The sequence below is a fragment of the Microtus oregoni genome, unplaced genomic scaffold, assembly GCF_018167655.1.
Source record: "Microtus oregoni isolate MIOR12 unplaced genomic scaffold, Mior012 000008F_ref0000371, whole genome shotgun sequence".
NCBI lineage: Eukaryota > Metazoa > Chordata > Mammalia > Rodentia > Cricetidae > Microtus > Microtus oregoni.
In genome coordinates, this window is record NW_024543067.1 from 47825541 (window position 1) to 47843443 (window position 17903).

The 17903-nt window shown below is 41.5% G+C and overlaps 2 protein-coding genes across 2 annotated transcripts in view; both read right to left on the reverse strand.

Annotated features, from left to right (window-relative positions):
- Tmem45b (transmembrane protein 45B) overlaps positions 1 to 17903 on the reverse strand; it is a 45121-nt gene that overhangs the window by 22117 nt on the left and 5101 nt on the right. The gene's annotated exons all lie outside the window — the stretch shown is intronic.
- LOC121451445 (non-histone chromosomal protein HMG-17) lies at positions 12228 to 13340 on the reverse strand. The gene has a single exon (XM_041656901.1). The coding sequence runs from the start codon at positions 13303 to 13305 to the stop codon at positions 13021 to 13023; it is 285 nt and encodes a 94-aa protein (XP_041512835.1). The 5' UTR covers positions 13306 to 13340; the 3' UTR covers positions 12228 to 13020.

Sequence of the window (17903 nt, forward strand, 5' to 3'; positions counted from 1 at the left end):
TCTGTTTGTTTTCCTGGTGTTGGGAGCCTGGGCTCTGAGAAACCAGGTAATCATGGAACCGCTCAGCTGTGTCCTCAGTCCACCGTTAGCCTATGTGGAGCTGTCAGGCTTTCCCAAGTGGCTTCCGCATTTTACAACCCCAGCAGCGATGGCCGAGGTCTCCAGCGGCTCCACATTCTTGCCAGTACTTACATTTGTCTTTTTTTTTTTTTAAATTTCCATCCTAGAAAAGTATGAAGTTGCATCTCACTTTTGCTTTGTTTCTCAAATGCCTGCTAACGCTCAGACTGTTTTTATGTGTTTTCATGTATGCATGTCTTCTTTGGAGAGCAGTCTTTCAGTTGTGTTGGCCGTTTGTAATTGCGTTGTCATTTTATTGTTAGATTTTAATATGTGTTTGGGATACAAACAAGTCAGAGAAATGACTTGCAAATATTTTCTTTACGTATGTAAGTTATGTTTTCACTTTCTTTCTTTCTTTCCTTCTATTTATTTATTTATTTATTTATTTGGCTCCGCCAGCCTCTGCCTCCCAAGTGCTGGGATTATAGGTGTGTGCCACCACCTCCTGGCTGTTTTCACTTTCTTAATGGTGTTCTTGATATACAGAAATTTTTATTTTATTCTTTTGAGACAGGGTCTCACTGTGTAGCCTTGACTGATTTGGAACTCACTGTGTAGACCCGACTGGCCTTGAACTCACAGAGATCCACCTGCCTCTGCCTCCTGGGATTAAGTGCTACTCACACTTGGCAATTTTTTTTATGTTCTACTTTATCTTCCCTAATTTTGTTGGTTTTACTTTTGATATCATATCCATTTAACCAAAGGTCAAGAAAAATTCACTCCTATGTTTTCTTCTAAGAGTTTTATATTTGTAGTGCCTGTATCTTGTAGCTGATTTGTTTTGAACTAACTCTGTTCCACTTGTGAGGTTCCAGTTCCATTCTTTCACATCAGTGTCGAGTGTCCAAGCAAACTGTTGAAAAGTTGACTCTTTCCCCAATGAATTGTCTCGGCACCTTGTTTCATCTTCTACTCTTTTTTTTAAAGATCTTCTTCCCTGCCTCCCTCCCTTCCTCCCCCCCACCCACCCCAGCCTCTGTAAACCTTCTGTTTCAGTTTTTCCTTCAACCTTGTTTAAGATAGGGTTTCTTGTTATCTTCCCTGCATGCCAGGCTAGCTGGCCCTCTAGTTTCTGGGGATTCTCTTGTCTTTACCTCCTACGCCACGATCATGTCTGAATTCCCGTCCATTTTAGAGATCTTAACGCTGGCCCTCATGCTTACGTGTTAAACAGTGCGCTATTTCTCCAGCCCCAGCTTTCTACTCTGGAAAGCACATTTTGTGACTTGTCAAGGGAGGACCTTGCCTTTAACCTGTTCAAGCGGTGTTGATGTGAGATTAGTTAATCCAGCATGACACATGTAATAAAACCTTTTCTAGAGTCTAGAAAGAGTGAAAATAAAGGGAGTATTCCTGTCACTCAGGGGGAAATGACACAAAGACAATAGGCAGGAAATGTCTCAAAAGCTTCCTTGAAAATAAGGCAGGCATTAGTCAGCTAATGTGGGCGTGGTTCCAGGAAGGGCCCATGCCACTTGCAAAGCCTGGCAGATATTAGCAGCTGATTTCTGATAGAGCAAATCAGTGCCGGAAGAATAGTGCTATATTCATCATTCTTGCTCTCTCACCTCAATTAGCAAGAAAGATCATGAGTCACTGTCTTCCTTGGGCTCACCAGGTATTAAACTTTGAAATTTGGAACTTGATTAAAGAGTATACTTGAAAGGTCAAATCAGACCGACACAGTGATCCTAGATGCCCAAGGATCTCTGGGAAAGTGTATACACCAACTCACATATGGCCCGAGAAAGCCCAAGGTAGAAAAGATCGAAGTGAAGTGTGAAATCAGTATACATGCATCCTAGTTCCTGAAGGCACCCGGGTTCCCAGAGTTTCCTTAGAGCGGAGCACGGTCATAAAGCATGAAGCATAGAGTGTCAGACGAACACTCAGCCTTGGTTTTGCCACGTCTGCTGTAAAACCCTTTGGTCACGTTTCCTAGATTTGTGCTTCTCAGCGTTTGTAAAATGGGAACTCCCACTGTATCCAGTTTCTCCTTGCTGAAACAGAATGTCTGTCATAGACGACTCAGGGGAGAGAGGCTTGTTTTGCTTAGATGCCTCAGTCCACCAGGGCAGCCAGGGCGTGGCAGCCAAGAGCAGTTCAGGCATGGGTCAGTGCCAGGCAGCAGAGAAAAGGAACTCCAGCCCTCTGGGCTCCTTTACCCTTTCATTTTAGAGGAGCCCGTGGGATGGTGCCATGCATATTCAGGATGGCTTTTTTCCCATCAGTTACCCTGTTGGGATGTCCTCCATTGAATTCTATCTTGAATGCCTAAGTGATTCTAATTTGGATCTACTTATAATGAAGAGCATTGCTTATAATCTGCTTATAACCACACCTCCATTATGGGGGAATATTGTGAGAATTAGCTGAAAATAACTAAGAATTAACTAGAGTAAGTGTTTTATAAATGGGTATTTCCTCTTTAATCTGGTGATTTTAATACCTGGTCCCAGTATCAATGGGGAGAAACCTGGATTCTATCCTCAGAGCAATATACTGTTGAACAAAAACTATCGTTTATTGCTTGTCAGTAGCTGACCCCTTGAAGGGCATCAAATGCCAAGATGGTGAAGGCTGAGGATATTTTTGTAATGGATATGGAGTGTACATTTGGTTTGCATGGTGCATGTATTTCTAGATTTATTTTAAGTGTCTGTGTGAGTGTGTGGCCGGAGGAAACCAGGAGGTGGTGTCAAACCCCTTGGAGCTGTAATTACAGGTGGTTGTGAGCCACCCTATATGGGAACTGGGGACCAAACCCGGATCGTCAAGAGCATCAAGCACTCCTAACTGCTGAGCCACCTTTTCAGCCCCAGAATACATATACATTAAATTAATGAATTTTTTACTTGGAGTAACTATTTTCTGTTCAGGTTTAATCTGGAATGCACCCAGACCTGCTGTTTGCACTGTTCTGGGAGTTGCTTAGTAACAGACTGCGGGCGTGTGGTGGACAATCACTTGCATACTGCATGATTTTCCTATGTGGCCACGGTCATAAAGTCCACTAAGGCCCATCCCTGCTGTCAGCAGTGTGACCTGAAGCAGGTTTAGAGTGCACTGCCCTCTAAAACTTGGCAGCCACTACCACCTTTCAAGAACAACACACTTGGAAGGAGTAAGACCAGACTGGAGTCTGAAATTGCTTACCATCGTCATTTGGAACAAAAATACCATGAACAAGGAGGGCTCAGTTCCTGTCTAGTTTGATAGTTTGATCTTGGTTTCTCTCTCTCTCTCTCTCTCTCTCTCTCTCTCTCTCTCTCTCTCTTCTCTCTCTCTCTCTCCCCACCCCCCCCTTTCAGCTAAGGAAAATACTACATTGAATTCAGAAAGGGAAGAGATAGTGAAAATATCTCTGTAAAGCCTTCAAGTCAAATTCTCAGGCTGTGAATACTCTTATCTCTGAGGCCCTTGAATGTCCAGTTCATTTGACCACTTGTTGGTTGTTCTTGTGTTTGTCTGTTTTGAGACAGGGTGTTATTATTATGTGATCCACCAGGTCTGGAACTCACCTAAGTGGCTTTGAACTCACTCTGTCCTCCTGTTCCTGCCTCCTGTGCTGGGATATAGGTATGTACCTGACAGCAGATCACTTCTTTTGGTGTTCACATTTTTTTTTTATTGAGAAAAGGAGAAACAAACAAAAAAAAAAACCAAACAAACAAGTTTCCTCCTCCTCCCAGCCTCCCATTTCCCTCCCCCTCCTCCCACCCTTCTCCCCCTCCCCCCACTCCTCTCCCCCTCCCTTTCCAGTCCAAAGAGCAGTCCGGGTTCCCTGCCCTGTGGTAAGTCCTAGGTCCTCCCCCCTCCGTCCATATCTAGGAAGGTGAACATCCAAACATTTTTTTTTTGAGTTTTTATTTGATTGTGTAGATTAACCTCTTGCCAGATGAATAACTGGAAAAGTTTTTCTCTTGTTCTGCAGGCTGCTCTGCTAATTTTTTTCTTTTTCTCAGGGGTCATTTGTTACATGCAAACTTACTTCCATCTCCCATTCTCCCTGTAAAAGTGTATAGCTGTAGATTAAGTACCATTTCCATGGTGCTCATTCCTATAACTTCATTTCTAGCGTGAGCGCATCAGATTCATAACCTGACACTCTGCTAATGTGACAGATACACAGAAGCACATAGATGTTTCTTAGACCCTTCAAAGCCAGTGTGTCCCAGATCAAATTCATCATCTTCCCTGCCACCAAGGTGGCCTCCCTTCTTATATCCCAAACTCGAGGTGATGTGAGAGGGTCATCTGTCTATGTGTTATTTTCATTGGTTAATAAAGAAACTGCCTTGGCCCTTTGATAGGACAGAAAATTAGGTAGGCGGAGTAGACAGAACAGAATGCTGGGAAGAAGGCAATGAAGCAGATGCTATAGCTCTCCTCTCCAAGATGGATGCAGGTTAAGATCCTTCCTGGTAAGCCGCCACTTCGTGGTGCTACATACATTATTAAAAATGGGTTAATCAAGATGTGAGAGTTAGCCAATAAGAGACTAGGACTGATGGGCCAGGCAGTGTTTAAAAGAATACAATTTGTGTGTTGTTATTTCGGGACATAAGCTAGCTAAGGCGGCTGGGAGCCAGGTGGTGGGAAGCGGCCCGCAGCTCCCTCTACATCGAGGACTCTTAAAGCCAGTATCCTAGGAGAACTCCTGGGCTCATCATCCTCTCTTATGATTCCCCAAGCCACATTCACCTACACTCAAAATGCTGCTTATTTTGTTTCCCTAAATAGTCTAGCATTCTCGTTTCCTTCTGTTTTGGCAACAATAACCACATTTTATTCCTCAGTTTGTTTGTGTTTTTCTTGTCTTGGCTACTTACAGTGCTCAGGTCCTGCTCCCCATCAAACTTCCTTCTGTCTAGTCATCATCTGTGATAAACCTGACTATACTACAATCAAGTGTAAAGCATTTCACAAACTGCCTACCATGTGAGGTGGTCCACATCAATTTATACTGAATGCATACAAGACGTAGTTCCTTCCCACTCATTGACCTGTTCGCTCTACCATGAACCTTACAGATACCTTTGCTTTCACTGTTCCTACCACCTAATATGCTCTTTCCACCTGACTCACAGGAACTCAGTTTTCAATACTCAGTCCTTGTCTCCTCTAGAAAGTTTTCTGGAAGCTTCCAGAACTGGCTAAATACCCCACCTCAAACCATGTCTTTTCATTTAAGATATCTTTTCATCTTCCTCTGGCATGATATGTAATATCTCTAAAGGTCCTAATTTATTCAGAATTAGAACTTATTACCCACTAATTATTCACTTATTCCATTATATGTGGGTAACAATACTTTATTTATTCATTTTTAATTTAACACATGTGTACTATACATACATCATTTTCTTCTTCTGTCCCTCCATATCCTCCCACATTACCTCCACTCCCTCTGACATGCATGGCCTCTTTCTCTTTAATTATTATTGTTACACACATATAAAGAAGTTAGTATATAAATAATGAACTGGCGAGTTCATCCAGGGTTTACAAGTATTTATCCTAAAGTAGTCAGTTTTTCGTGTGTTTAAAGAGGTTTCACTGCTTTGAAATCTTGTTTTTAAATATGATTCACATTTTTCAATAGGAAAGAAGAAACACAGAAGCATTATCAGCAACTTTAAAGTAGGAACAGAGTCAAGAACAGAATCCACCTGCTGAACAGCTATGTGTCTGCCTGGATCTGCTATCGTTAGAACTTACAGTGTCTCCAAAGGTCAGTGTGTTAAAGGCTAGGTTCACGGTGTAGTGGTATTGGAAGGTTGTTTGGGATGACTTTCCATGAAGATAGGCACCCTGGCTCCTTCTTTTCTGTCCCATCCCAGCATGAGGTCAGCTGTTTTTATCTGTTACACCTTCTATTTATGATGAGCCACCACAGGTCCAAAGTCACAGGACAAATGGTCATAGACCACAGTGGTTTTGGCTCGTGGTGAGCCTAAAGAAACTTCTTTATAAGAGGATTATCTCAGGTATTTGACACAGCAATAATCCTACTACTGACTATACAGTTTTTTTAAAAAAGCTACTAAGTATTATTTGTGGCACTGAGCATTGAACCTAGGGAATGAGAAGAAAGTATTCCACTACTGAGCTATTCCTCTAGACCCTTTTTAAAAACTTTGAGACAGGTGGCCTTGCTAAGTTTCGAAGGCTGACTTTGAACTTGCAAAACCTCTTGCCATAGCCTCCCAAGTAGCTGAGAGTACAGGCATGAGCCGCCACTGTTGTGGGAACTTCTAGTTTCCCCAGGAGAAGGAAAGCTATGGATACCATCAAACTTAATCAAGATTCAGTTTAAAAAGGAGAAACCTCTTGATAAAGAGAAATGACAGCTTATCCACAGAGGTGACAATCAACAGGTTGTAAGGAAACCTCATAAGGGTTGGGGGCAGGGTATTTATATTTGCAGGAAAATACCCATCTTCGAAAAGTCAAGAGACCTTGGACATCTAAATTCTTAAAGAAGAAAAGATAGCTATTAAAAAAATCACCAAGCAAAGAAAAGTCTAATTTATGATACCAATATCCTCTGCAGGGTAATATTTTATTTACAAACATATAATGGTAGTTCCCAATTAAAAACCAAAGCTGGCTTTGAAGTTGGACAGTGGCTATCCTTCTTTAAATCCAAACATGTTGTTAAAAAAAAAACATGAGAGTTTCTGTCTCATATCAGGAGCCACCTGGTGTGGGACAGAAGGAAGATAAAATCTAGGGACTAAGGTTATCAAAACTCTGCTCTCAAAAATTTTACTTCTCCCCATACCTATTTTTGTCTCTATAGTATCTTTTGTTAAATATATGTCTATAGAAATTCAAATTTTCTGTTTTAATATAAATAATGTTTAAGTTTTACATAATGAACAATAAATTTTCCTGTAGTAATCTTTACAGTCTCCAGGAAGAAGATGGGGACCCACAACAACTATTCCCCCTGTTTGATATGATGCCATTATGCTGATAGTACCACTTTAAGATCGGTTTTGGCGTACTTCCCACTTTCTCTTCTATAAGGTTTAATGTGGCTGGCTTTATGTTGAGGTCTTTGATCCATTTGGACTTGAGTTTTGTGCATGGTGATAGATGTGGGTCTATTTATTCTTCTTCATGCTGATATCACGAATTGGCACAGGGAACCACTTCCTAAGTATAACCCCAGAAGCACAGACACTGATAGATAAGTAATAAATGGGACATCCTGAAACTAAAAAGCTTCTGTAAAGCAAAGAACACAGTTAACAAGACAAAATAACAGCCTACAGAATGGGAAAAGATCTTCACTAACTCCACATCAGACAGAGGTCTGATCTCCAAAATATACAAAAAATTCAAGAAATTGGTCATCAAAAGAACAAATAATCCAATAAAAAAATGGAGTATAGACCTAAACAGAGAACTCTCAACAGAGGAAACAACCTTCCTCATGACCCAGTGATACCTCATTTGGATATATATCCAAAGGATGCTCAATCGTGCCACAAGGACATGTGCTCAACTATGTTCATAGCAGCTTTGTTTGTCATAGCCAGAACCTGGAAACAACCTAAATGTCCCTCAATCGAAGAATGGATAAGGAAAATGTATATTTACACAATGGAGTACTACAGAACAGACAAAATAATGACATCTTGAATTTTGTAGGAAAATGGATGGAGCTAGAAAACATCATATTGAATGAGGTAACCGAGATACAGAAAGACAATTATTACATGTACTCACTCATAAGTGGTTTTTAAACATAAAACAAAGAAAACCAGCCCACTATCACAATCCTAGAGAACCTAGACAACAATGAGGACCCTAAGAGAGACATACAGACATACATAGATCTAATCTGCATGGGAAGTAGAAAAAGACAAGATCTCCTGAGTAAATTGGGATCATGGAGACCTTGGGAGAGGGTTGAAGGGGAGGGGAGAGCCAAGGAGGGGAGCAGAGAAAAATGTAGTGCTCAAAAAAAAAATCAATAAAAAAAAAAGAGCAACAAGGGGCTGGAGAGATGGCTCAGTGGTTAAGAGCATTGCCTGTTCTTCCAAAGGTCCTGAGTTCAATTCCCAGCAACCACATGGTGGCTCACAACCATCTGTAAAGAGGTCTGGCGCCCTCTTCTGGCCTTCAGGCATACAGACAGAATATTGTATACATAATAAAAATAAATAAATTAATTAATTAAAAAAAAGAGCAACAAGAAAAAAAAAAGATCTGTTTTGGGTTACAAACTGCTCAAGATGATTCTAACTCGGCTAGCTGAGATGGTGCACCTTCTTGCAATGTTCTGGCCAGAACTCCAAATAAGAACTTCAGAAGGACACTACTGACCACGCAGAGACTATCTGCAGTTGTACCAGACAGTAACCTTGAAACTTAACCATCATTTTAGTTTTTATTTATTTATTTATTTTAGAAAAGAAAACAAACTATCTTTTTTTCATTATACATACCAATCCAAGTTCCCACTCCCTCCCCTCCTCCCACATCATTTTAGATTTTACAGGATCCCATAGAAATAACATCCCCCATAATAGCTGTAATGATAGCTAAAAACCCATGTCCCCTCTCCAAACCAAGTTTGTCCTCAGGCTTAGGGACATTTATTAGCGTTGGTTAAAAGAAAATGGTATAGAACGGAAATGAAGTAGGCTCAGGGATATCTTTTGAAAAAAAAAAAGAAAGTTGATGGGATGGGATAATAGATAGATTAGCGTATTACTTGTGAGCTATTCTTTTTAGACAATTTACATTGGTATAGATTCTTATATATTGGTAAAAATTCAAATTATATTTGTTATATTGAATATGCTCCCATTTCTGTTTACAATATTTGTGCACCTATGCAAAGTTATTTTGTCATATTATATGCATGCATATTTCTACCTCTGCTTAAGATATTTTGTATATTGATGCATTTTTAGAATATATTTATCATATTGCACTATACATTTCTACCTCTGATCAAGATACATATATATATATATGTATATATATTGTTTACATTTTGAGGTCATTGTCCTCATTTGCTGCACATTTGTTTATTTTTTTCCGTTTATTTATTTATTAAAGATTTCTGTCTCTTCCCCGCCACCGCCTCCCATTTCCCTACCCTTCCCCCAATCAAGTTCCCCTCCCTTGTCAGCCCATAGAGCTATCAGAGTTCCCTGCCCTGTGGTAAGTCCAAGGACCACCCACCTCCATCCAGGTCTAGTAAGGTGAGCATCCAAACTGCCTAGGCTCCCACAAAACCAGTACGTGCAGTAGGATGCACATTTGTTTAAAGACTGCTGATTTTTAAATATGAAGCCTTAGTCTTTAAAGCTATAAAGATATTAAGAATTACAGGTAGATAGTTATCCATGTTTGTCATAGTTAGACTATATCAAGTTCTTTAGATGCATAGAGATTATATTCTGCATAGACAGGTAATCTTCAAGCACTTCAAAGAACTTCAAATTCAAAAATATGGCATTTAAGTAACTTAGGATTCTATTGACGATTGCTCCTGGCAGCAGCGACCTATTCCCAAGAGTTCCACTTGGAGTTTGTTTTCTTCTTGGAAAAACTGGTCTTTGGGCAAAGAACTGCCCCTGCCTTGACTAACAGAATGCATGATGTACAAACTGGAAAGCAGAATATATATTACCAAGTCTGGCTGCAGCATGGGGTACAACCTTGGACACCTCTGGAACAAAACTTCTCTGCACTCTCAGGAAACACTTCCTGGAAGATTTCACCTCAGTAATATTGTCTCTTCTTAATCATCACTAATTTCTTAGCTCCACCTGACCAGAATCAATTGTCCAGTAATGTAAAGGTTTCACTTCAGTAATTCAGGTATCTTGTTAACCACAGCTGATTCTTCAACCTCAGCTAACCAGAACCACAGGATCTTAATTCAAAATAAGAAATGGCCCTAATAGAGTTTTTAGACTTCCTTCTGAAACTTTGCAAGCCAGGCCTCTATTTTCTGCGCTGCTCTTAACATTCTTATCTTCCAGGTTCCCAAAAGACATCCCACTGAGGTCCCAATGCTCAATGGCTTTCTTAGCTCAAAGTTCCAAAGTCCTTCTCTATTCTTCCCCAAAACATGGTCAGGTCTGCCATAGTAATACCCCACTCATGGTACCAAACTCGTCTTAGTTAGGACTTCTACAGCTGTGAAGAAACGTCATGACCAAAAAGCAAGTTGTGGAGGAAAGGCTATATTTAGCTCATACTTCAGCATTGATGTTTATTACTGCAATAATAAGGAAGGCAAGACAGAAACTCAAAACAGGGCAGGATCCCAGAGGCAGGAGCTGATGCAGAGACCATGAAGGAGTGCTGCTTACTGGCTTGCTTCCCTTGGCTTGCTGAGCTTACCTTCTTCTTTTTTTTATATTTATTTATTTATTATGTATACAATATTCTGTCTGTATGCCTGAAGGCCAGATGAGGGCGCCAGACGTCTTTACAGATGGTTGTGAGCCACCATGTGGTTGCTGGGAATTGAACTCAGGACCTTTGGAAGAGCAGGCAATGCTCTTAACCACTGAGCCATCTCTCCAGCCCTGAGCTTACCTTCTTATAGAACCCAGGACCAACAGCCCAGGAACAGCACCACCCTGATGTGGATCCCCCTCTGTATGCTTTGTATATGTTTTTATTACCATCAGTTAATAAAGAAGCTGTTTCAGCCACTGGCTTAGCAGAGCAAAGCCAGGTGGGAAATCCGAACAGAGATATAGAAAGTAGGTAGAGTCAGAGAGATGCCATGGAGCCGTTGAAGGAGGCAGATGCTGTGCAGCTGTCCAAGAAACAAGAGTTAACAAACCACAAGCCTCGGTAAAATATAAAATAATAGAAATGGGTTAATTTAAGATATAAGAGCTAGCCAGAAACATGCCTGAGTCATTGGCCAAGCAGTGTTATAATTAATATAGTTTCTATGTGATCATCCAGGTCTGAATGACTGGGAAATGAACAAGCAGTCTCCTTCTATACCACCCTCCTTCATTGGTCACTAAATGAAAAAAATGCCTTACAGCTGGATCTCAAGGAGGCATCTTCTCAGCGAAGGTTCCTTCCTCTGATGACTCTTTTTTGTGCTAAGTTGACACACAGAACCACCCCAAACCCCTGAACTCACAAGGTGAAAGGAGACAACTGACCCCTGCAAGTTGTTCTCTGACCTTCATGTGTGCAGCATGGCAAGTTCATGCACTCACAAGTGGACACACATACACAAGTGTAAAATATATTTGAAGAGAAATAAACTGGAGTAGAACTATTTCTGAGAAACTAATTATACATTTAATGATAAACCAACAAAAAACACGCTCTACCTAATTAATTACCACACAAAGAAGGCCACCATTGTGCAAGCTGAGTTCATAGACCACGATGCTTGCCTTTTCCTTTTCTTCCTATTTTATCCCTTCCTTCTTTCTTCCTCCTTTTTTCTTTTTTGGTTTTTCGAGACAGGGTTTCTCTGCGGCTTTGGAGCCTGTCCTGGAACTAGCTCTGTAGACCAGGCTGGTCTCGAACTCACAGAGATCCGCCTGCCTCTGCCTCCCGAGTGCTGGGATTAAAGGCGTGTGCCACCATCGCCCGGCTTTTATTTATTTATTTATTTTCCTCCTTTTTTCTTTTGTCTCTTTTTTCTTTCTAAGTTGCTCAGGCTGTCCTGAAACTCACTATGTATTCTCGGCTGGCTAAACTCACGATCTTCCTGCCTCAGCCTCCTGAGTTTTAGGGTTACAGGTAAGCAACACTACGTGTGGCGACATGCCATTCTTTACCAAGGTCACTTCAATAAGTTATAATTAGCAGAACCCAAAGCAAGAGAAAATGTCCATTGAAAATGAACATGGGACCGGTGAGATGACCCAGTTTGTAGAAGTGTGCTCACCCCTGGAGCTTGCAGATGTCAGGAGAGAGCTGACTCTGGAGCATTGTTCCCTGTCCCTGACCTCCACACAAGCTGTGGCCTGTGCACACTGGCACACTCATACAGTTGAGATATTGCGGCATTGTCCTCAGTACAAGGTTTCTTTCTGGTGATCTTTTCTTGGTCGTAGTTTATTCTTTTTTTATTTTATTTTTTTTCCAAGCCAAACTGTATCCAGCTTTATTAAAGACACTTTCCATAAACAATCATGGTTTTCCAGGCAGAACATGGGCAGACAATCAGTAACAGTATACAAGAACTTCCAAACTCCCTTCTTGTATGACTACCAAAATCAGAAAGCCACTATAAAACCTGGTGAGTCTTCATTGGATGCTCTGCAAAGGGGGAGGAGTTTAGAGTGAGGGCTGACATTTCACATAGAGGATGTTGTTTCACAACTCTTCACAAGCCGACCCTGACTTTCAGGAAATGAAATGAAAATGGCAGAATTATCAATCTGCAGATCCACAATCTTCTATAAAAGGAACCGCTGTGCTTTTGAGGACACTCAATGATATCACTGCAAAGTCCGGATTGCCCAACAGACTGGCAAAACCAATTTTGGGGATCAGGTTCCAACAGGTCTCTGATCTTAAGGGAGTTAAGTCTATGTTGATGGTACAGGGGGAGGAGGATATAAAAATGAACTGAGTTTTCCCACACATGTCAACATGTCCCCAGGACGCCTCTCCTGGGAGCCAAGAGGAGTCTTTCAAAATTATCAGGGAAAGATGTTTTCCATCATGAACCATCATTCATCCAGCTTGGGAGACACTGCTAGTGACACATGTTCCTCCCCACCCAAAACAATGAAGTGTTCTGTGTGCTAACAACATAGCTTTAAAAAAAAAAGTAAAACAAAATTCTGCATTTTTATAAAACTTGATAAAAAATAGTATTTCAAACTGTACAGTCACCAGAAGTACAGAGTTATCAAAAACGCACACATTTCACTTGGCGTCTCCAGCACCTTCAGCTTTTTGTGCCTGGTCTGTTTTGGCGTCTCCATTCTCTGCAGGATTATTGGCATCCTTACCAGCATCAGCCTTCCCCTTCTTCCCCTTGGGTACCTTCTCTCCCTTCTTTGCAGGGGCCTTTTTAGGCTTGGGCTCTGGCTTTGGAGGAGCAGGTTTAGCAGACAACCTTGCCGATCTTCTCTGTGGCTCGTCCTTCACCTTGGTTTTATCTCCTTTAGTATCCCCTTCAGCCTTTCTTTTGGGCATGGCCGCGTTCATGGGGGGGCTGAACGCCGGGCTGCAGCGGTGCGCGGCTCGGGTCCTGCTCCGTCGTAGTTTATTCTTATCAGCAGAGCAGGCTGAGGTGGCGACACCAAGGGTGGGGATGAGAAACACAGCAGAGTTTTGAAGGCTGCAGTAGTAGTTGCAGCAATAGTAAGGCCAGGAGAGTCACGGAAGAATTCCAGACAATGGATGGAGCAGAAATGATGGGAAGTAGAGGTGATGAACCAAAGAAAGAAAACTGTGAGCCCCAGGCATGGCAAACATTTCAGAGGACTGCTAAACCCCAGAATTTTACACATCTGGACCAAGAGCTATAGCGCTAGCAGCTGCCCAGGATTGGGGAGCCTGAGAGCTGTAATGTGTCACTGGAGAGCCGAGGGTCCCATTCCTTGCAACCTGTATCAGAGCTGTAATACTAGAAGGTACTATCTGCTGCTGCTCACGGATGCTGGGCCACCGCCCCTGAAAACAAGAGGGCAGTATCTGTCAAGTCCTGAGGTTATTGGTAGTTAAAGACTCAAATAGCAAACCTCCAACCTGAGTCCATAGATCCGGCATCAAAGGTCCAGAGCATATGTGCCTAGCCCTCAGGGTTTGGAACTGTAAGTCTCTCGGCCACCAGTCCAGCCCACAGACAGGTCTTGAGTGCTGAAGACTTAGGGTCTGCCATCACCGGAAATGCTTCCCATTGCAAACCCACAATTCTTATCCAATTAGGGCGAAAGGACCTGGCAGCTGATGAGTAACATAAAGTTGAGTTTTTCCCTTCCTTCCTTCCTTCCTTCCTTCCTTCCTCCCTCCCTCCCTCCCTCCCTTCCTTCCTTCCTTCCTTCCTTCTTTCCTTCCTCCTCCTCCTCCTCCTCCTCCTCCTTCTTCTTCATCCCACTCTAGTTTCTGAGTTAACCATATGTTTGAAATTTGATCTTCTCTTCTAATGCTGGCCAGCAGCAGTAAATGACAGCTCCCAGGCAGCTATGAAATCACAAGGGCAGACAACCTACACTCCACAGCATTCTGTGCCACTAAGGTAAATGGTCGTGGAACAGTGCAGTAGATGTATTTTTGACTTATGACATTTTCCATTTACAATGTGTTTTTCAGGACATATAACAAAACCATAACTCAAGGAACATCTATATTTTAGTCCAGAATTCAGGAAGGATATTGCTTGGTATTGCAGACCTCAGACCAATACAATGAATCAGAAGAAGTCATGTGATTGATGTATGTAGGAAATTGCCCAGGGATCACATGCCAAAAGGAGCAATTGTGTAAACATCAGAGGACTCCATCTTGGTTGGTATTCTTTAATGAAGTAAATTTGAGAATGCAACTTGAGGTATTTGTTTGATTTTCCTTGAACCAAATTTTCATCTTTGAGAAGATTGGATTTGATAATCTTTAAGACTCTATGCAGCTCTAAATCACTCTCCCTACAACACCAAAGCTGGGAATAAAATGGGCTGAACAAAGTACCTCTAAATTATCTCCTAAGAGTTCTAAGAATCAAGACTAAGTGCTCAGTGTCCATCAAACAGTTTGTATTAACATTACTTCGAACAACTGATTTTATGATACATTGTATACTTTTATATTTTTGTATGGTTTAATTTCAATAAGAATTTCAAAATGATAATTTGTCCAATTGAAAGACTGAGGCAGGGGATTTGAAAGCTTTACCCTGGGGTACGCAGTGAGACCCTGTCTTTGAACACCTTTAATTCCAGCACTCAGGAGGCAGAGGTAGGGGGATTTTTGAGTTTGAAGCCATCTAGTCTACAGAGTGAGTTCTCTACCACTGATGGACCTGCTGAGACAGCAACCAACTCAGGGCCCACTGCAGCTGAAGAATGGGGACTCTGAAGTTGGTTGCAAACCAGGCTGTCATTCTTCTCTCAGGAAATCCACAAAATCTAGATTTTTATCTACGGGGTCCCCAGCAACTGCCACTGGGACCACCATCTATGAGGACCGAAACCGTGGGAAGTACAGACAACCTCTTAACAGTGCCTCCACTAGCTGCTGCCCATGCCAACAGGGTGGGGTTGCAGTAACCACACCTGAGCAAACAGTGCCTTTGGCTGGTCCCAACTCACAGAAAACTGCACAGCAGAGGGACTGAGAATCCCTGAAAGTCAGAACTAGTTAAAATCAATGAGTTTAGCCTGGAACAGAAAGACTGAAAAATAATACCCAGGCAGGAGGTTTCATTATTTTGTATCTCCATTCAGTCCTAGCACCCCCACAGCCTCTGCATATCACGCAATGCTCTTTGTGCACTTCCCTCTACTGTTCAAACACTGCCTTTAAAAAGGCCATTATTGCCCTGATATCAAACATTATTGGCCAGTTCCCTTGATGAACATAGACACAAAAATTTTCAATGTAACACTTGCAAACTGAGTTCAAGAACACATCAAAAAAGGTTGTTCCTCATAATCAACTTGACTTTATTCTAGGGATTTAGGGATCAATAAATATAACCTATTAATGAATGTAATCTATCACATGAGTGGACTAAAAACAGAAATCACATGATCATCTCAATATATTCAGAAAAGACTTTCGACAAAACTCAACATAACCTTGGGAGAAAAACCCTTGAAAGACTAGTGGTGGAGGGAACATATCTCAACACAATAAAGGTCATGTACAACAAACATATAGCCACCATCTTGTTAAATAGGGAAAAACTGAAGGATATTCTCACTGAGACTGAGGACAGGACAAGGCTGCTCGCTCTTTCCTTTTTGGTTCAATACAGTGCTTGAAATCTTAGCTGGAGTAGTTAGACCAGAGGAGTAAGAAAAAGGGATACACACAGTAATGGAAGCAGTCCTATTGGATGATGATGTGATTCTATCCATGCATGATCCTCAAAACTCCAACAGAAAACTCCCAGAGCTGATGAATGGTTTCAGCATAACTAACATATCCAAGTCTGTGCCCTTCTTACCTACAAGGACAAACACACCAGGAAAGAAATCAAGGAAACAACCCCATTTACCATAGCTTACAAAGAAAATTCCTTAGAACAAACCTAAACAAGGAAGTGAATTACTTATAAATGAAAAAAAAATTGTTCTGGGGGATTTTTTTTTTTTTGGTTTTTCGAGACAGGGTTTCTCTGTGGTTTTTTGGAGCCTGTCCTGGAACTAGCTCTTGTAGACCAGGCTGGCCTCGAACTCACAGAGATCCGCCTGCCTCTGCCTCCCGAGTGCTGGGATTAAAGGCGTGCGCCACCACCGCCCGGCTCTGGGGGATTTTTTGAGGGTTTCTCTGTGTAATAATCCTGGATGTCCTGGAACTTTGTAGACCAGACTGTCCTCAAACTCACAGAGATCTGCCTACCTCTGCCTCCTGAGTGCTGGGATTAAAGGTGTGCACCACCACAGTCTGTCTTATAAATGAAAATTTTAAAACATTAAAGAAACTGAGGAAGAAATCATAAGATGGAAAGACCACCTATGATTATGGATCAGTAGGATTAATATTGTGAAAAGGTCACTGTATCAAAGTCAACCCAAATGTTCAATGTAATTTGCATCAGAATTACAATTCAATTTTTCACAGAAAAAAAAATCCTAAAATTTATATGGGAGCAGAAATGATGCCAGAGAGTCAATGATCCCAAACAATAAATACTGCTGGAGGTGTCAGACTCCGGATGTCAAGGCCCACTACAGTGCCACAGTGACAAAGACAGCATGTCACTGCCCCAATGTAGACACACTGGTCAAAGGAAATTTAGCAAAGACATTTAGCAACCTAATTCTTGACAAAGATAACTAAAATACACATTGAAGAAAAGAGAGCATCTCAAAATATGGTGCTGGGAAAGCTAGATATTTACCTGTAAAAGAATGAAAACTGGATATCTTCCTGGAGAAGAATAAAAGTTCATTCTTTAAATTTTTGGTAAAAGATTATTCTACTTTTCATGCATTAGTGTTTTGCCTGAATGTATGTGTGTGCATCACATCTGTGCATTGCCTGCAGAGCCCCAAAGAGGGCATTTTTATGGATGGTTTTGAGCTGCAGTGTGAATTCTGGGAACCAAACCTGAATCTTATACAAGAGTAGTAAGTGCTCTTGACTGAGCCATCTTTCCAGCCCTGAAAGGTGATTATTTCTCACCATGTACAAAAATTAATTCCAAAAGCATGAAAGACTTGAATACTAGACCCAAAGCTCTGAAATGAAGAAGAAGAAGAAGAAGAAGAAGAAGAAGAAGAAGAAGAAGAAGAGGAGGAGGAGGAAGAGGAGAAGGAGGAGGAGGAAGAGGAGGAAGAGGAGGAGGAGGAGGAGGAGGAGGAGGGGGAGGAGGAGGGGGAGGAGGAGGGGGAGGAGGAGAAGGAGAAGAAGAAGAAACGAAGAAGAGTCCACTTCAAGATATAGACTCAGACAAGGCCTTTCTGAAAAGGACCTGATTTTGCAATAAGTAAGACCAAAATAACAAATGGAATATCATGAAATTAAAAAGTTACTGTACTCTGGAGTCAACCGTTAATCAACTAAAGAGGTAGCCTCCAGACTGGGGATTTTTTTTTTTTTTTGCCAGCTATACATCTGACAGAGGATTAGTATGTAGA

Excerpts from the sequence above, each read along its gene's own strand:
- LOC121451445 (XM_041656901.1), bottom strand. The coding sequence starts at position 13,305 with ATGAACGCGGCCATGCCCAAAAGAAAGGCTGAAGGGGATACTAAAGGA.